The 13,674-nt window shown below is 37.6% G+C and overlaps 1 protein-coding gene across 2 annotated transcripts; it reads left to right on the top strand.

Annotated features, from left to right (window-relative positions):
• The first annotated feature begins 2,045 nt into the window (after window positions 1-2,045).
• Window positions 2,046-12,806, top strand: LOC103705360 (uncharacterized). 2 transcript variants are annotated; one of them, XM_008789028.6, is made up of 8 exons: window positions 2,047-2,184; window positions 6,211-6,292; window positions 11,324-11,377; window positions 11,509-11,600; window positions 11,696-11,809; window positions 12,123-12,190; window positions 12,289-12,400; window positions 12,481-12,806. In XM_008789028.6, exons 1-8 carry the CDS (start codon window positions 2,131-2,133, stop codon window positions 12,574-12,576), a joined length of 672 nt encoding a protein of 223 aa, XP_008787250.3. In that variant the 5' UTR covers window positions 2,047-2,130; the 3' UTR covers window positions 12,577-12,806. The 2 variants fall into 2 exon arrangements, with proteins under 2 accessions (XP_088560174.2, XP_008787250.3); XM_088704048.2 differs by lacking the exon at window positions 11,696-11,809 and having other exon boundaries at window positions 2,046-2,184.
• Window positions 12,807-13,674: the final 868 nt, after the last annotated feature.

Here is a 13,674-nt window from a genome sequence, read left to right as displayed (position 1 = left end):
TTCTCTTGAGAATTTGCAAGGTTTTATAGGATATAAGAATGTATATGTTGTCTCTTTGTAGCAAGTCTCCATTATGACCAGCCCCACCGACTAATCCAAAAAAGAATAGCTCAAACTAATATGAAAATAATCCTACAAATTCAAAATTAGCATCATTTTTTTTTTGTTTATAAGAGGCCTTGCTATCCCAACACCCCTATATAGATGCTAACAGAGTTATTTGTCTACTCTGGTTAGTTTACCATTTTCCATGATAAAAAATATTATACTGATAAGAGTTGTTATCTTCGTGACAAAAAATATTATACTATTGAGAGTTGTTATAAAACAATGTTAAGAGATCAAGATTAATACCTTTTCATTTTTAGGTGTGAAGAGTTACATGCCTGGTTCCCCCTGCCTATTCTCCTAGTTTCATATTGACTGATAAAAAGGGTGACATATAGGTTTATTAACCTGGGTGGGTCCTCCTTCTAGTAACTTATGTTTTGAGACAATAAGTCCACAACAAGTGGTATCAAATTTAGGCTCATTTTATATCACAACTTTTATTAGTTATGTGAGCCTCTCACTAAGGAATACCAGGGTCAAGTAGGACCCAAACTATGAGTGAGCCTCTCTGTCTTTATCACTCTCTCTCTATCTCTATCTCTCTCGAGTAGAATAATCGATATATGGGTTTATTAGATTAGGCTGGTCTTCCTTCTAGCACCTTAAGCTTTTGGGCTGTGAGTCTATCCATCACTTGAATTCAAAAGTCTTGAGGACATTAATAATACCTTTTTAGAAAAATTCATGAGAACTCTTGTTGGCTAAGCTTCTTTTAAAACAAAGGGATTTTTTTTTGCATGAATGCCCTTCTAAAAATTTAAATTCGCACAAATACCCTCTTAAAATTTATATTTATTTTTGTATCCTCATAAAATACTATTTTTGCACAAATATTACTAATATAACCGTTCTTCTAACACCGTTAATAAAAATCATATTTATTTTGATTAAAAATAAAACAAAATTTTAAAATTACTTTTTTGGCTCCATTGCAATCGCATTATAAATGTTTCTTTTTGCACATCTACCCATTAAGGGTATTTTAGTCATATTAATTTAAAACTGTTAATTTTTTAATGGTGTTAGATAGTGTGGATACATATGCAAAAAAAAATAGAATAAAAAATAGTAGAATAGCAAAACAAGTGTTTTACGAGAGTATATATGTAAATATCAATTTTGAGAGGGTATTTATGTAAAAATTAATATTGAGGAGGAGATTCATGCAAAAAAACCCTTTATAAAAGAATAAATCACTTGGAATTTATTACTATTCATATGACATACGAGAGGTCTTTAAAAGATATATCCTTCCTGGACCTGGACTGGTCCAGGCCTAGGGTTGATAAATTCAATTGTGTTCAGATGATGATGGCAACTAGCAAATAAATTTTCCAATAAACCAAAATTTCCCAAGAGAGAGGTCACACAAGCTATTAATAAAAAAGAAACTATCTTTATGAACTTGTCTATGTATCAACCATGTAATTGGGAAAAAGCTTACAGAAATCTGAAACCCTAAAAAAAAAAAAAAAGCTACGATTCCAATCAGATCAGATTGGCAAAGTTTAGGAATTAAAAGACCAAACACTTAATCGATCAAAACATAAATCTCTCATATGCAATCCAATCGAAATGCGTTTAGAAGCCAGAGATCCGGAACTAAAACCCTAGAAATCCACATTAAAAGGCGAATGACACGAAGAGGGAAACGGGGGAGACTTCTCTCATCTTGGAAGGGCGCGACAATTAGATCAAGGAACCGGGCAATTGTTCGGCGAACGCAATGATCCACTGGAACTGGCCAACGGACCTGGGCTACGACCCATGGAACATGGCCCATAGTATGGTGTAGGCCACGGTCTGGGCCAGGGCCAGTCCTGGGCCTAGTATTCTTGGACCTCGGCCGCAATGTTCTGTGCCTGCTGTTTGAGTTGTACCGGGTCTGTGCCAGGCCCGCCCTGATGCTGTATCAGATGGCCCAATATATTCACGTTGCTCCGCCAATTCTCCCTTTTGTTCCGCTTCCTCCCGAGTCGCTCCACACCCTCGAGCTCACGACCCTTCGGCTTTCCCTCGATGGCGGGGATCTTAGCTCGGAAAACCCTCCAGGCTCTTCGGGCCAGGCAATCGGCAAGATATCAGATCTCATCTCCTCTCTTACCGTATTCTATTCATTAGATTCTAGCATCCATGACTTATCTAATTTCGTCGAACAATTGGAGTTTCTCCGTCGTTTCCAGGAAGAACAGAAGGAAACAAGTCTATTATTCTTTCTGAAGGAAAACCCTAGTGTTCGGTTTGCTTTCCCTGGAATCTGCGGCACTTGTATCATGCTTGCGGTTACTTCTGTGTCTTTTTTTTTTTTTAAGACGTTTTCTTATTTTTTTTGTAGGAATTTATTTTGATATGGTATAATTGAATTTGATGGCACGTTGAAAATATACGAGTTTTTTTTTTCATGGACCATCGAAGAAAAAACAAATTCATGCAATTGAATTTGTTTGCGGCTTCATGGAATTCGCGTGATTAGATTGTCTTGGAACCCTAATTTTCCGATTTTGTTGCTTGAAGTCTCTGCTAATCTTGCTGTCTTTTTTTTATTTGTCCGTTGATTTAATATAGACTATCCCCCCTAAACTGATTCCGCTTGGATAAAACACCTATGCAGATGGTAGGAGCATGTCCGCTACCATCTATATGGCTGAAAAAGAGCCCAGCCGTTGAATGGCTGTGGTCAGAGTTAACATTGGAAAAGAGTGTTTGGTAGAAGACACTTGGTCTTGAAGATAGGATGAGTAGTTTCATTCGGAAGACGGGATTTCTTGGACTTGGACTGGAGTAACAGCCACTTATTTCCAATGTTTTCAGTGGATCTTTGAATCACCTTTTCCCTAGTCTGTTAGGCTGAGGAATAGGGAACCAACTATCACCATATTTCCTCATCTTCGAGTCTGAAACCCTCTCTTCTAATCCTCAAGGATTCCTATGGTCTCATTTCCAGCTTCTCCTGGAGATAAACCCCTTTTGTCATTTCAAGACGTAAGCTCTGCCAACGACTGCCCCGACATAACTTGAGTCCAACATCCTCAGGTGCATGGTCCATCATTGTACTCTCTGTTTACAGGGTCATTTTTACTAAAGATATAGTAAGCGCAACCTCATTTATTCACCACAGACAACACATATTTATATCTTAATAACTGAGACTATGGGAGATGGCTAAATCAGGACCAATTTTTAGACCTCATTTGGGTAAGTATACATAGAAACAAATTTCAAGGCCTAATGAATTGAGTTAGGTCTAGAGTTGGACTTGGAAGCTAAACCGCCTACCCAGGTAGGGCCACTCTCCTGCCTGTCCTCCATGTAATCCTTGTTCATCTATGCTCAGCTAGTTGGATTTTCTAATCTATTGTGAATGATATAAAGAAAAGCTACACTACTATCCTCTGGGAAAAGGAGATCCTGGACAAGGAATTCTTTCTTGTTTGTTGGGACACAAACACATATATTCACCCTTAAGAAGGTTTTGAAATTCTTGGTATTTGGAATATGGGCATTTGGAGGACTGATCTTCTAGGCTGCTGGTCTGGGAAGCTTGTTTTTGAACATGACAATTTGTGGAGTAGGTTAATCTGGTTCAGCTATTGCCGAAACTTGGTCTTCGCATTGGGGATTGCACGAACATTGATCTGTGGGGAAAATCTTGGCTTGTTTAAGACCTCCCCTACAGGTGTCTTGGCAACAACTGTCAATTATAATGCCAGGAGAAGCTTTGGTGGTTGTTATCATGCAAGTCTCTAAATATCTTGCTTATCCAATACCATTGTCTCTGATATCTCTTTAGAGATATTAGTGAGATTTTATTTTAGTCCATGTGACCTGGTATACTTGGGCACCTAATGGTATGCCCAATTTTGTGATTATCCAAGTGTGCAGGGAGACTGTTCAGCAGACATGCCTGAATTGTCTGACTTGGTTGATACCTAATCTGGTTTGTTTTAGTGGATCATCTTTATTGGCAAACAACTTAAGAGATCTGGTTGTCTTTGAACTAAAAAAAATATAGGTAGCATAGGTATTTCTGTTGATTGACTATTCTAACCACTTGAGTGTATGCTTTCTTAAATAAAAATATGAAAGAATTAGTGCTTCTTGTTCATTTTAGGTCAGTCTCTTCAAACTGGCTAACTGGATTGTGCATCTTTTTTTCACATCATGTTTGCAAAACTATGTGTTCTAACTGCCCACGCTGACACAATTTTTGTGCAAATATGAAGCATTTGTTAGTGGAAAAATAACATTCTGTATGCATGCTTGTTTGCCATCAATATATTGGAATTTGCCTCATATCTCATTAACAGTTGTAGGTGAAGGGCCTCTTCATGGATTAGTAATTGAGGAACTGTAACTTAGTCACCTCTCAACCTGAGTGGACAAACCCAGAAAATCGTGTACTTTGTTGACATTGCTTTGTGGTCATACATAGTCATCATCCATTTAGGGCATAGGTGATTGAAACTAAATTTCAACTTGAGATGATTGTACCTTGTTTAGCGTATAGGATCCTTATTTGCACTATGGAAACACACAAAGGACTGAACATGGAGGGGGTATCTGATGTTATCATATGACATCTTAATTAGCACTATTGATAACGTGCAATAGGCTAAATATGTATAAGAGCTTGGAATGTGTCTGGAAGTGAAAAAGAAATATATTAAGATTACATCTGTCAATATTGATCTTTATTCATAGATTTTAGTGAGGGATGTCTTTCCGTTATGGTTTGCTTAAGAATAAAGAGAACTTTCTCAGAACAGATGGCTGGTTGCTGAAAGTGATTGGAACTAAACAGAAGAATAGAAGGGGATTCATGTATGAAAGAGTTGCTTCTACTGGTAGCGTAATACTCAGAGGATTCTTGCCATCAAGAATTCATAAAGATAGCTGGATTTTGTGTAAATTTGATAAGGGTTAATCTAAGGAAAATTTTGGGCTGATTGATAAAAGTGAGGAGGAACTGATTAGGAAGTAATATGGGATCAACAAATTAAGTCCGTAACTCAGCTTTATTAATAGGAACAAGTGAATGAGAGAATTGCTGGATATAGGTCCCCTGTTGAAAATGATAAGTTTTCGGAATCATTATAGCATTCTGGACCACATCATGCCGAATCCAAAAATAGCTCCGGTTGTTGTGAAATCCTTCAACTTCTACTGTCCCCACCACCACCACCACCAAATGTTGTCCTAGTTTTAACTTAGAAGTGCAATTCTTATTCCAAGAGACTGTCAAGACTTGGCCAATAGACCCCAATGTAATCCAAATTGTAAAATAGCAAAATTTTGAATTTGATTTAAGAAGTTGCTGTAACATTTTCTAGTAAGCCAATGGTGATCCAGATCAGTTGTTGAATTGAATTTTCTGATATGTTGACATTAATGGGAGAAATTAGAGGACTTTATCTATCATTTGTTTCCTATTTATCTCTTCTCTTCTCTTTTCTACTTTCCTCATAAATCTTATTTTCAATGGGTTATTGTTTCAGTTACAAAACCAAATGATTCCTTCATTATTGCAGTCAAGAACCCTGTTTTGGAAGGAAAACTTCTTTTTTTATCTTCCCTCTTCCCTCCATTTTGTTTTTGCAGTCCTGTTGGAAATGGAATCTGTGGGCATGTATGTCTTTACCTTCTTACTTCATCTAACTGATGACATCTAGTGAGGTCACCTTGAACTGTAATGGATCTGTCTTAGACTTTTAGTGTTAACAAATATTTCTCATTCTTAATTATTCTTTTTTCTTTTTGAAGAATGTCTCTGACCTAAGACTGTTTACTTAGTTATAGCATTGGAACCAATGCTGCTCTGAGATCTCATGAAATCAAAATATAATCTGCACTCTCTTTCCTTTTGTCAATTTTTTCACTTCATATATAAATTATGTTTCTTGTTTTCTAGATAACCTCTCCCTAGGCTGATTCATGGTTCAGAAATATATCTGGGAAGAGCAAACTTTTACCATTCATTCTTGTAATCACTGTGTTTAGCTGGGAAAGGGCAGTTCCTACTTGTAATTGCCATATTTTGTTTATTTACTATATATTTTGCATATTCGCCAACTATAAATATTAAATCTTAATCTTGTGTAGGTTCAACCTGGACAATCTTCATTGGTTCTACAAAACCATTGGCAAGCATTCAGCTCACGCCCATCAACTAGGAAATTTAAAGGTTTGCTTTTATAAGTCATGCTGGCACAATTTTTTTTTTTGGGGAATGGATTTTGTTACGTTTCAATAATTTTATGTTTTCCAAGTCAAGTTATCATAGATTTATGAGTTATCTTGATCATCATGTTTTCCACTGGCATTCATGACTTTTTTACACCATATACCCACCACATTCAAGGTATATAAAATTTGGTTTAAGAATTTAGTGTTCGTAGGCATGAGGAATTTCCAACCATGAACATAAATTAGATGCTATCAACGTTAAAGAAGTCACATCTCTAATCCAGTGAGATTAATTAGACACTCTTCCCTTCATATATACTGTCATATGTAAGGTGTACATATGAAGAGTTAAAGATATTGTTAGTTGGCACAATAAATTGATTACAAGAAAATGTAACTGGTTATCAACTTCTATCTCATGACATAACTTAGCCAATTAGGCTGATGAAACACTCGTCTCTGTGTATATTGACCGTAATATTCAAGCTTTCTCCATCTATAGTCTGCTTTGTGAATCATAGCATAACCTATCGAAGTTTGGAAACTTGCACAACTAGCTCAGCTTGACATCAGTCATCTTTGAGTTGCTAGTCCTTGCCAAGACAGCTGTGGCCAACAGTGCAGCTTGCTGCAGAACCTAGACAATCAGTTGGCTGGATTCGTGAAGGGATACCTACAAACCTTCTCCATAGCTCTCCACAAAATTATAGCAATATGTCTTGAATAACAGTGAATGATAACTTATTAGAAATGGGGTATAATATAACTATATAACCACAAGATTTATTGTCCAATAGAGAAGAAATATGATCTATTATTCCACTTGTAAGAGAAGCGTGCATAACAGTTTCCTAAATTAGTTAGATACAAAACTAAAATAGAGGAATAGAGTTTGTTGATTCAAGAGATAGTTATCATACACAATTTTGAATTAATCCAGTTGTCGATGGCTTATTATGTATATGAAATAAATTTGGAATTAAAAGTTTTTTAGTTATTATAGATTTTGGAAAAAATATGTAAACTAGTTTTGTTTCATGTCTTTGACACCTAATACACATAGTATTGTCAAAAGCATATATCAAGGCATCTGCAATGCCTAGATTAGATGGTTTAGGGCCAACAAAGTGGTTGTGTGCCTTTAATAATTATCTAGGTTTCATTAGCCATTGAGAGACAGGGTTTCCCCCTTTTCTTTTCCTTTTTTTTTTTTAAGTCCATTCCCTCTTTTTGTTGTTGTTCTTTTGGTTTGAGAAATTGGGCAGGTCAACTCAAAACAAACCCGAGTGTAACCTGAAATTGGGCCCGGCTTGGATGGGTTTAGGCATGGTTCATGTTGGGTTTGGGTTGAAAATCCCATCCTGACTCAAATTTCGTTTGGATTCAAGCTGAGATTTTGGGCAACCCGATCCAACTAGAACCCAAATAAATATATAATATACATATATTAGATGTGTCTTCATTTTCCAAGTTCTCCCTAGCATTGTTTAACTATTTTAAATTAGGATCCACATTGTACTCACAAGTTGCCATCCTTAGTTCATTTTATTTTACTCTTATATATTATTTATATGGCATGGGAGTATTTATGACTGATTTGGCTAAATTGATCCAACTATCCTGATCCAAACCAACTGGCTTTGAACCCGAAATCAAAAAATTGAGGTTGGGCTGGGTTTGGGTTGAGGAGATCGGGTTGAAGGCTGGGTCTGGTTGGGTTTGAGAAAAGGTCTTTCTAGTTTTTGGGCTAGGTCTGGGCTGTGACCTCAAATCAAAGTCGTCAAAGGCTCAAAGCATAAAGGTGCCATGGTCTCTTGAATCCTAGGCGCAAGGTATGCGCCTTGACGAAATGAGTTGCAAAAATATCAATATACATATAAATAATAAGGAACAAATGATTTGAAACACATTTAACAATGAATTATTGATTTATAAATGTAAATCTAAATAGAAGAAGAAGATAGGGGATTCATGGAGTCCCTTGTTTCACATCATGCTTCAGAAAAAAAGACTACTGGACACTTTGTGCCACCTTTCGCCTGAGTCCCTTGTTTGGAAGAAGAAAACGATTAAGTCCCCTCTTTGGTAGTAGCAAGAAGAAAAAATAAAGACAAAAAAGGGAAAAAAAGGGATTAAGTCCCTGTTTGCCATCAGATAGCAGAAGCTGCTGTTGAGAACCAGAAGAAGAAGATGGGGGGATGAGTAGAAGAAGAGGACAATCAGTAGTGAAGATTAAAAAAGATAGAAGGAGATGTAAGGAAGAAGAGGGAGAGCAGGAGCACCAGCAACAGCATCGGCAGCAAAGAGGAAGAAGAGAGAGAAAAAGAGAGAAAGGAGGAGCATGAGCAGGAGCACTAGTAGTAGGGTAGCGGAGGAGGAGTAGGAGAAGGGATATGGAGAGGGGGGAAGTTGATTGGTGTCCTAGATCCACTGAAGGGGGAAAGTCAATTCCTCTTAATTGGGACTTCAGGTCCTTAATCCACCCTCCATTTGTAACTTTCCCCTTTTGGTCGATCATCATGATCAAGTGACCGAGATTCAGAAATAGTGAGGTACGCTTTTTTCTGCATTTGGGCTTCTTCCAAGGCGTAAAAAAATGCACACATTTTACTTCGCTTGAGGCTTTGTGAGGTGCTTGGTTTGGGCTTTGCTTGCGCCTTTCAGGCATGCCCTTGACAACACTGCCTCCAACCTGACTCAACTCACCCGATTTCCAGTCTTTGACATTGATTATAGTTAGGAGAAGAAGAAGAAGAAAGGACTTACTAGAGAGTGGAGAAGCTGGTTGGAGCCCTAGATCCACCGTAAGAGCGTTGGTTCACCTCAATCGGGCCTTCAAATCCCTAATCCACCCTCCCATCGTGTCTTTGCCCCTTTTGGCCCTTCGTATATTCCTCCTTTGGCCAATCATCAGGATCAAGTGGGGCTTTTCTTATGGCAAAAAAAGGTGCACCTTTTTACTTCTCTTGAAGCTAGGAGAGGTGTTTGGGCTGGTCGTTGCCTGCGCCTTGTGCCTAGGTGCTCCTATGTGCTCCTCATGCGTGCCTTTGACAACACTTTCTCCAACCTGACCCAACCCCTGTGATATCCACCCCTAGACATTGATTGTAGTTAGGCCTTATAATTCTGTCTTGCTCTTAATATCTCCTTTTAGCCCTGTATTGTTTTTATGGTACTCTTTTATATTTGGCTGGAACAAAAAAGATAATACATTAGCATTGACCCAGATTTTTGCATTTCATATGCTGAACATATTGTAAACTCTGAAAACCCCGTGCTCTTTCATCTTCTCCTCTCCGAATCTTAATTTTTACATGGAAATATCTTTCTCAAGATGAGCCTTCTACTATGCTTTCCCAAAAAATTTTCCATTCTTCTGTGTCTTTCAATGCCCATTTTCAAATATGCATTATATCTTGTAGAACCACTAGCATACCGTCAGAAACAGGTTTTTTTTTTTTTTTTTTTTTTTTTTTTTGGGGGGGGGGGAGCGGCGGGGTGGGTGTGTTGGAGGGGTGCTGATACATCTGAAAATAGGGGAGGGATGCCTGCTCTTCTTCCTCCTCTTTCTCTTCTTCTTCCTCCTCTTCCTCTTCTTTTTCTTCTTCTGCTGCTGCTGTAGCTCCAGATTCTTTTTTTTATTTGTAGTGGTTGACGATGCTTGTTGTTGTTGATGATGGTGGTCTTTAGGGAGTAGGTCTTTGGGATGCCGTAGATTTTTGGATTAGATTTCATAATAGATATTTTGCTCTCCTTGTAGTTGCATTTTGGACATTTAGATTACATGTTTGCTTTCATGTTTTTGACTTCGGAGCTTAGATAATTGATCTTAGAACACTTTAACTTCCTAGTAGTTTAATATTTTTATGTAGGCCAGTCGTTCGAACTTGGTGGCAGTTCCATAATAACTGTTTTGTGGTGACTGGTTATTGCCTTATCACATTTGAATTTTTGATATTTGACATTGCCATGTCCTTCATATGTGTATAAATCTAAATTCTAATACTTTTTTTAATTGTATTTATGTTCATAAGTCCATATGTTTAGAATCAAGTATATTGGTATTTTGCATCTCACTTCGTTAAGGTGTGACTTGCCTTGTGCCTAGGCTCTAAGGGATCTTGGCGCTCTAGCGCACATTGAGCCTTTTCCAATAATGCAAACAACAGAAGAACATTAGTGTATTTTGAGTTGTACACAGGAATAAGAGAAAGCATGGGAGAAAAGTTTATATCTACTATATTTGTAAGCTTATCCCCTTGATTTTTGAAAGCAAAAAAATTTCTAGATATTGAAGAACAAAAATAAATCAGTTGGAAGTAGCTGTAATGAGTTGAACTTAGGCCCCCTTAAACCTTTTTTCACCTAGCATTGAACTTAGCATTGTTAAGCATCTTTTCTGAAGAGTTTGTAGCTAATAGAATGGTAGTTGCATGAGTCACTGGCTTGAGTAATAAGAAAATACTTACTGTCGTTTACATATCAAGAATAAAGATTTCTGAAGGTGATAGCTCAGCTTTTCATAGAACTCGAGAAATTGACATCTATAAAAATTTCATCAAAATTTTGGAAATACTACTCTTGTCTGAACACTGAAGCTGTCACATCCAGAAGACTTATTAGTTTAATGTCTGGAACTATCTCAAATTGGTTGGTTCCATAAGGCTGATTAAATTATTTTTGGGGAGTTTCTCAATGCTGAGAATAGGGCTTGGATCTCTGTGACCTGTTAGGACTAGCCAGTTTAGTGATTATTTCAGAATGGCGGGCGCAAGTTAATTGTCCCTATATGTCCTTTGTACCAAAGCTAATGAGATTCTTCTCTTTCTTGTGACAAGGTTTCTTTGCAATTTTATTCTGCAGCTCAATTAGATTCTCACGCTGATTGCACTGAGATGTTGATGCCTGGATATGTATCTAAAACTGTTATTCAATAGGGTAATCACTGAGATGTTCATGCCTGCATTTGTAAAACTGTTCTTCATTAAAGCAACAGTTACTGTTTATTTATATGTCTGCTTACATGCAGAGGATGAGGAGAGAGAGCAACTTGCCAAGGAGATTGCTAAGGACTGGAGTGCTGGTAATCTTTTGCAGAATCTTAACTAGTTTCTGCATTTATTCATCTTGGGTTAACTTGCCTTTGCAATTCTGGTCTACATGCATTTCTGCAATATGTGCCACTCTGTCTAATTGATTGAGGCTTGACTGCAGTTTTTGAGCAAAGTATAAACACACTATTTCTGACCGAAATGGTGCGTGGTTTGATGCTGACACTGAAATATTTCTTTGAGAGGAAAGTTACCGTAAGTCACATCATTCACTATCACTTATGTTTTGCATCACATGATATCACTTTTGTTCCATCTCTCATTGGTTTCCATGCATCTGCTTGTCCCAGATAAACTATCCCTTTGAGAAGGGGCCTTTGAGCCCTCGTTTTCGAGGAGAGCATGCTCTCCGACGATATCCAACTGGGGAAGAGCGGTGCATTGCTTGTAAGCTTTGTGAAGCTGTAAGTGTTAAAGATGTTGCATGTTCCACACACAATTAAAAAGTCTTGTAGTTGATCCCTTTAGAGCTCAAAGGACTACAGTCCATTTCATCATCTTGTTTCATGAACTTAGAACTGTAGGGTGTATTCTGATAATCAACAATGTGGCGTGCAAGCAATTGACCAGCTTACAGCCACTGCTTCGCATACTACAAACCTAAAACATGGGACTCCGTTATGATTGCCACATACCCTGCTGATATCATCAACCTTTTATGATGACATTATTTTTAGGGCCCTGATGCTTACTCAAGATGATTACTGTTATGGCCAGATATGCCCAGCACAAGCAATCACAATTGAAGCAGAGGAACGAGAAGATGGCAGTCGACGTACTACGAGGTAAGTAGGCTGCTGCATTGGTTTCAATCACTTGTGGATCAATTTTATGTTATGTACCTTCCAATTCTACCGTCATTGCTTTGGGTGTTGCTGCACAGGTATGATATTGACATGACAAAATGCATTTACTGTGGGTTCTGCCAAGAGGCATGCCCTGTAGATGCGATCGTTGAAGGCCCCAACTTTGAATTTGCAACGGAAACTCACGAGGTGAGCTTTTCACTTCCACCGAGTTCACCATTTTTTCAGATCACCAAAATTTGGTTCTCATGTATCTGATGTCTTTGCAGGAGTTGCTGTATGACAAGGAGAAACTGCTGGAAAATGGAGACCGCTGGGAAACAGAGATTGCCGAGAATCTTAGATCTGAGAGCCTTTATCGCTAATTTCTTCTTGCTATGAGGAATTGAGCTAGCTGAAAGTCTTTTTGTTAAAAAAAAAATTTGAGAGTTCCAAAATAAGAAGAAGTCTCTCTGCAGCAAATATTAGCTTTATCTCGTGTTTGAGCAGTCGACAGTTTCAGAGACATTTGTGTAAGGAAACATCTTTTTTCCTCTATAATAACTGTATCTACTTGAATGAGAATAAAAAACAAGCATGCAAAATATTGAGAAAATTCACATTATCTACTTCCTACGCCTTTCCTACTTTCTTTCAAATCCTATTTGAAACGTAGAACAACCGTAAGAGTCAATTCCTAACAATGCCACAATTCTCGTGTCTTTTTTTTTTTTTTTTTTTTTTTTGCTGAAAGCGTGTATTTCATGACTGACGGTGGTGACCCCATGCCGGCAGCCCGGCAGTTGAGGGTCCGCGTGTCGCACGGCGACATTGAAGAGATTCCGGGCCTTCTAGAATAAGATAGCCTCTCCCGCCATCTCATTTGGGCCATCATGAATGCCATCTCTTCCTTTTCGAGCACCGGTAGACCTCGTTTGGTTCGTGAAGAGAAATTTATTTCATCGAAATATTTTTTTAGAAAGATGATTTTTGAAAATAAAATATTTGAGAAAATAGTTTTGACATGTTTAGTTGATCATGAATTCTAAGGTGGCTTATATTCGGTTGATCTTTCATTTTACAAAAAAAGTTGTGTGAAATATTTATTATATCTTTAATTAAAAAAAATATCTTATCTATGAATTTTGATGGTTTAAGGATAATTGTAGAAAAAAAAACTTTAATTTTCAATCGGTGGAAAAGTAGGTTTTTCATGTTCTTCATGAATTTTTTCATCTCTTTTTTTAAAAAACTCCAGCCATATTTTTTTTTTTTAATTTTTCGTTGGCCACATTTTCTTCTCTCTTCTCTCTTTGCCACGAACCAAATGAGACGGAAGAGTTTGTAACAAAAGGTTGAAGAGTCGTGGTAGACCCAAACCACATCAAATACTGAATGGCTGCCACCAAGGTGGGAGCCCAGTGACAGCGTGGCCTCACTTCCATTCCTGTGGTTTCGAGTTCGAAATGCACAGGCGTCGATTA

Source organism: Phoenix dactylifera, chromosome 9 (genome assembly GCF_051530095.1).
Source record: "Phoenix dactylifera cultivar Ajwa chromosome 9, Ajwa_hap1_PhDact_Kaust_v1.1, whole genome shotgun sequence".
In the NCBI taxonomy this organism is placed as follows: Eukaryota; Viridiplantae; Streptophyta; class Magnoliopsida; order Arecales; family Arecaceae; genus Phoenix; species Phoenix dactylifera.
The sequence above is the reverse complement of the archived record's forward strand: the minus strand, read 5'-3'. Positions and strand labels throughout refer to the sequence as shown.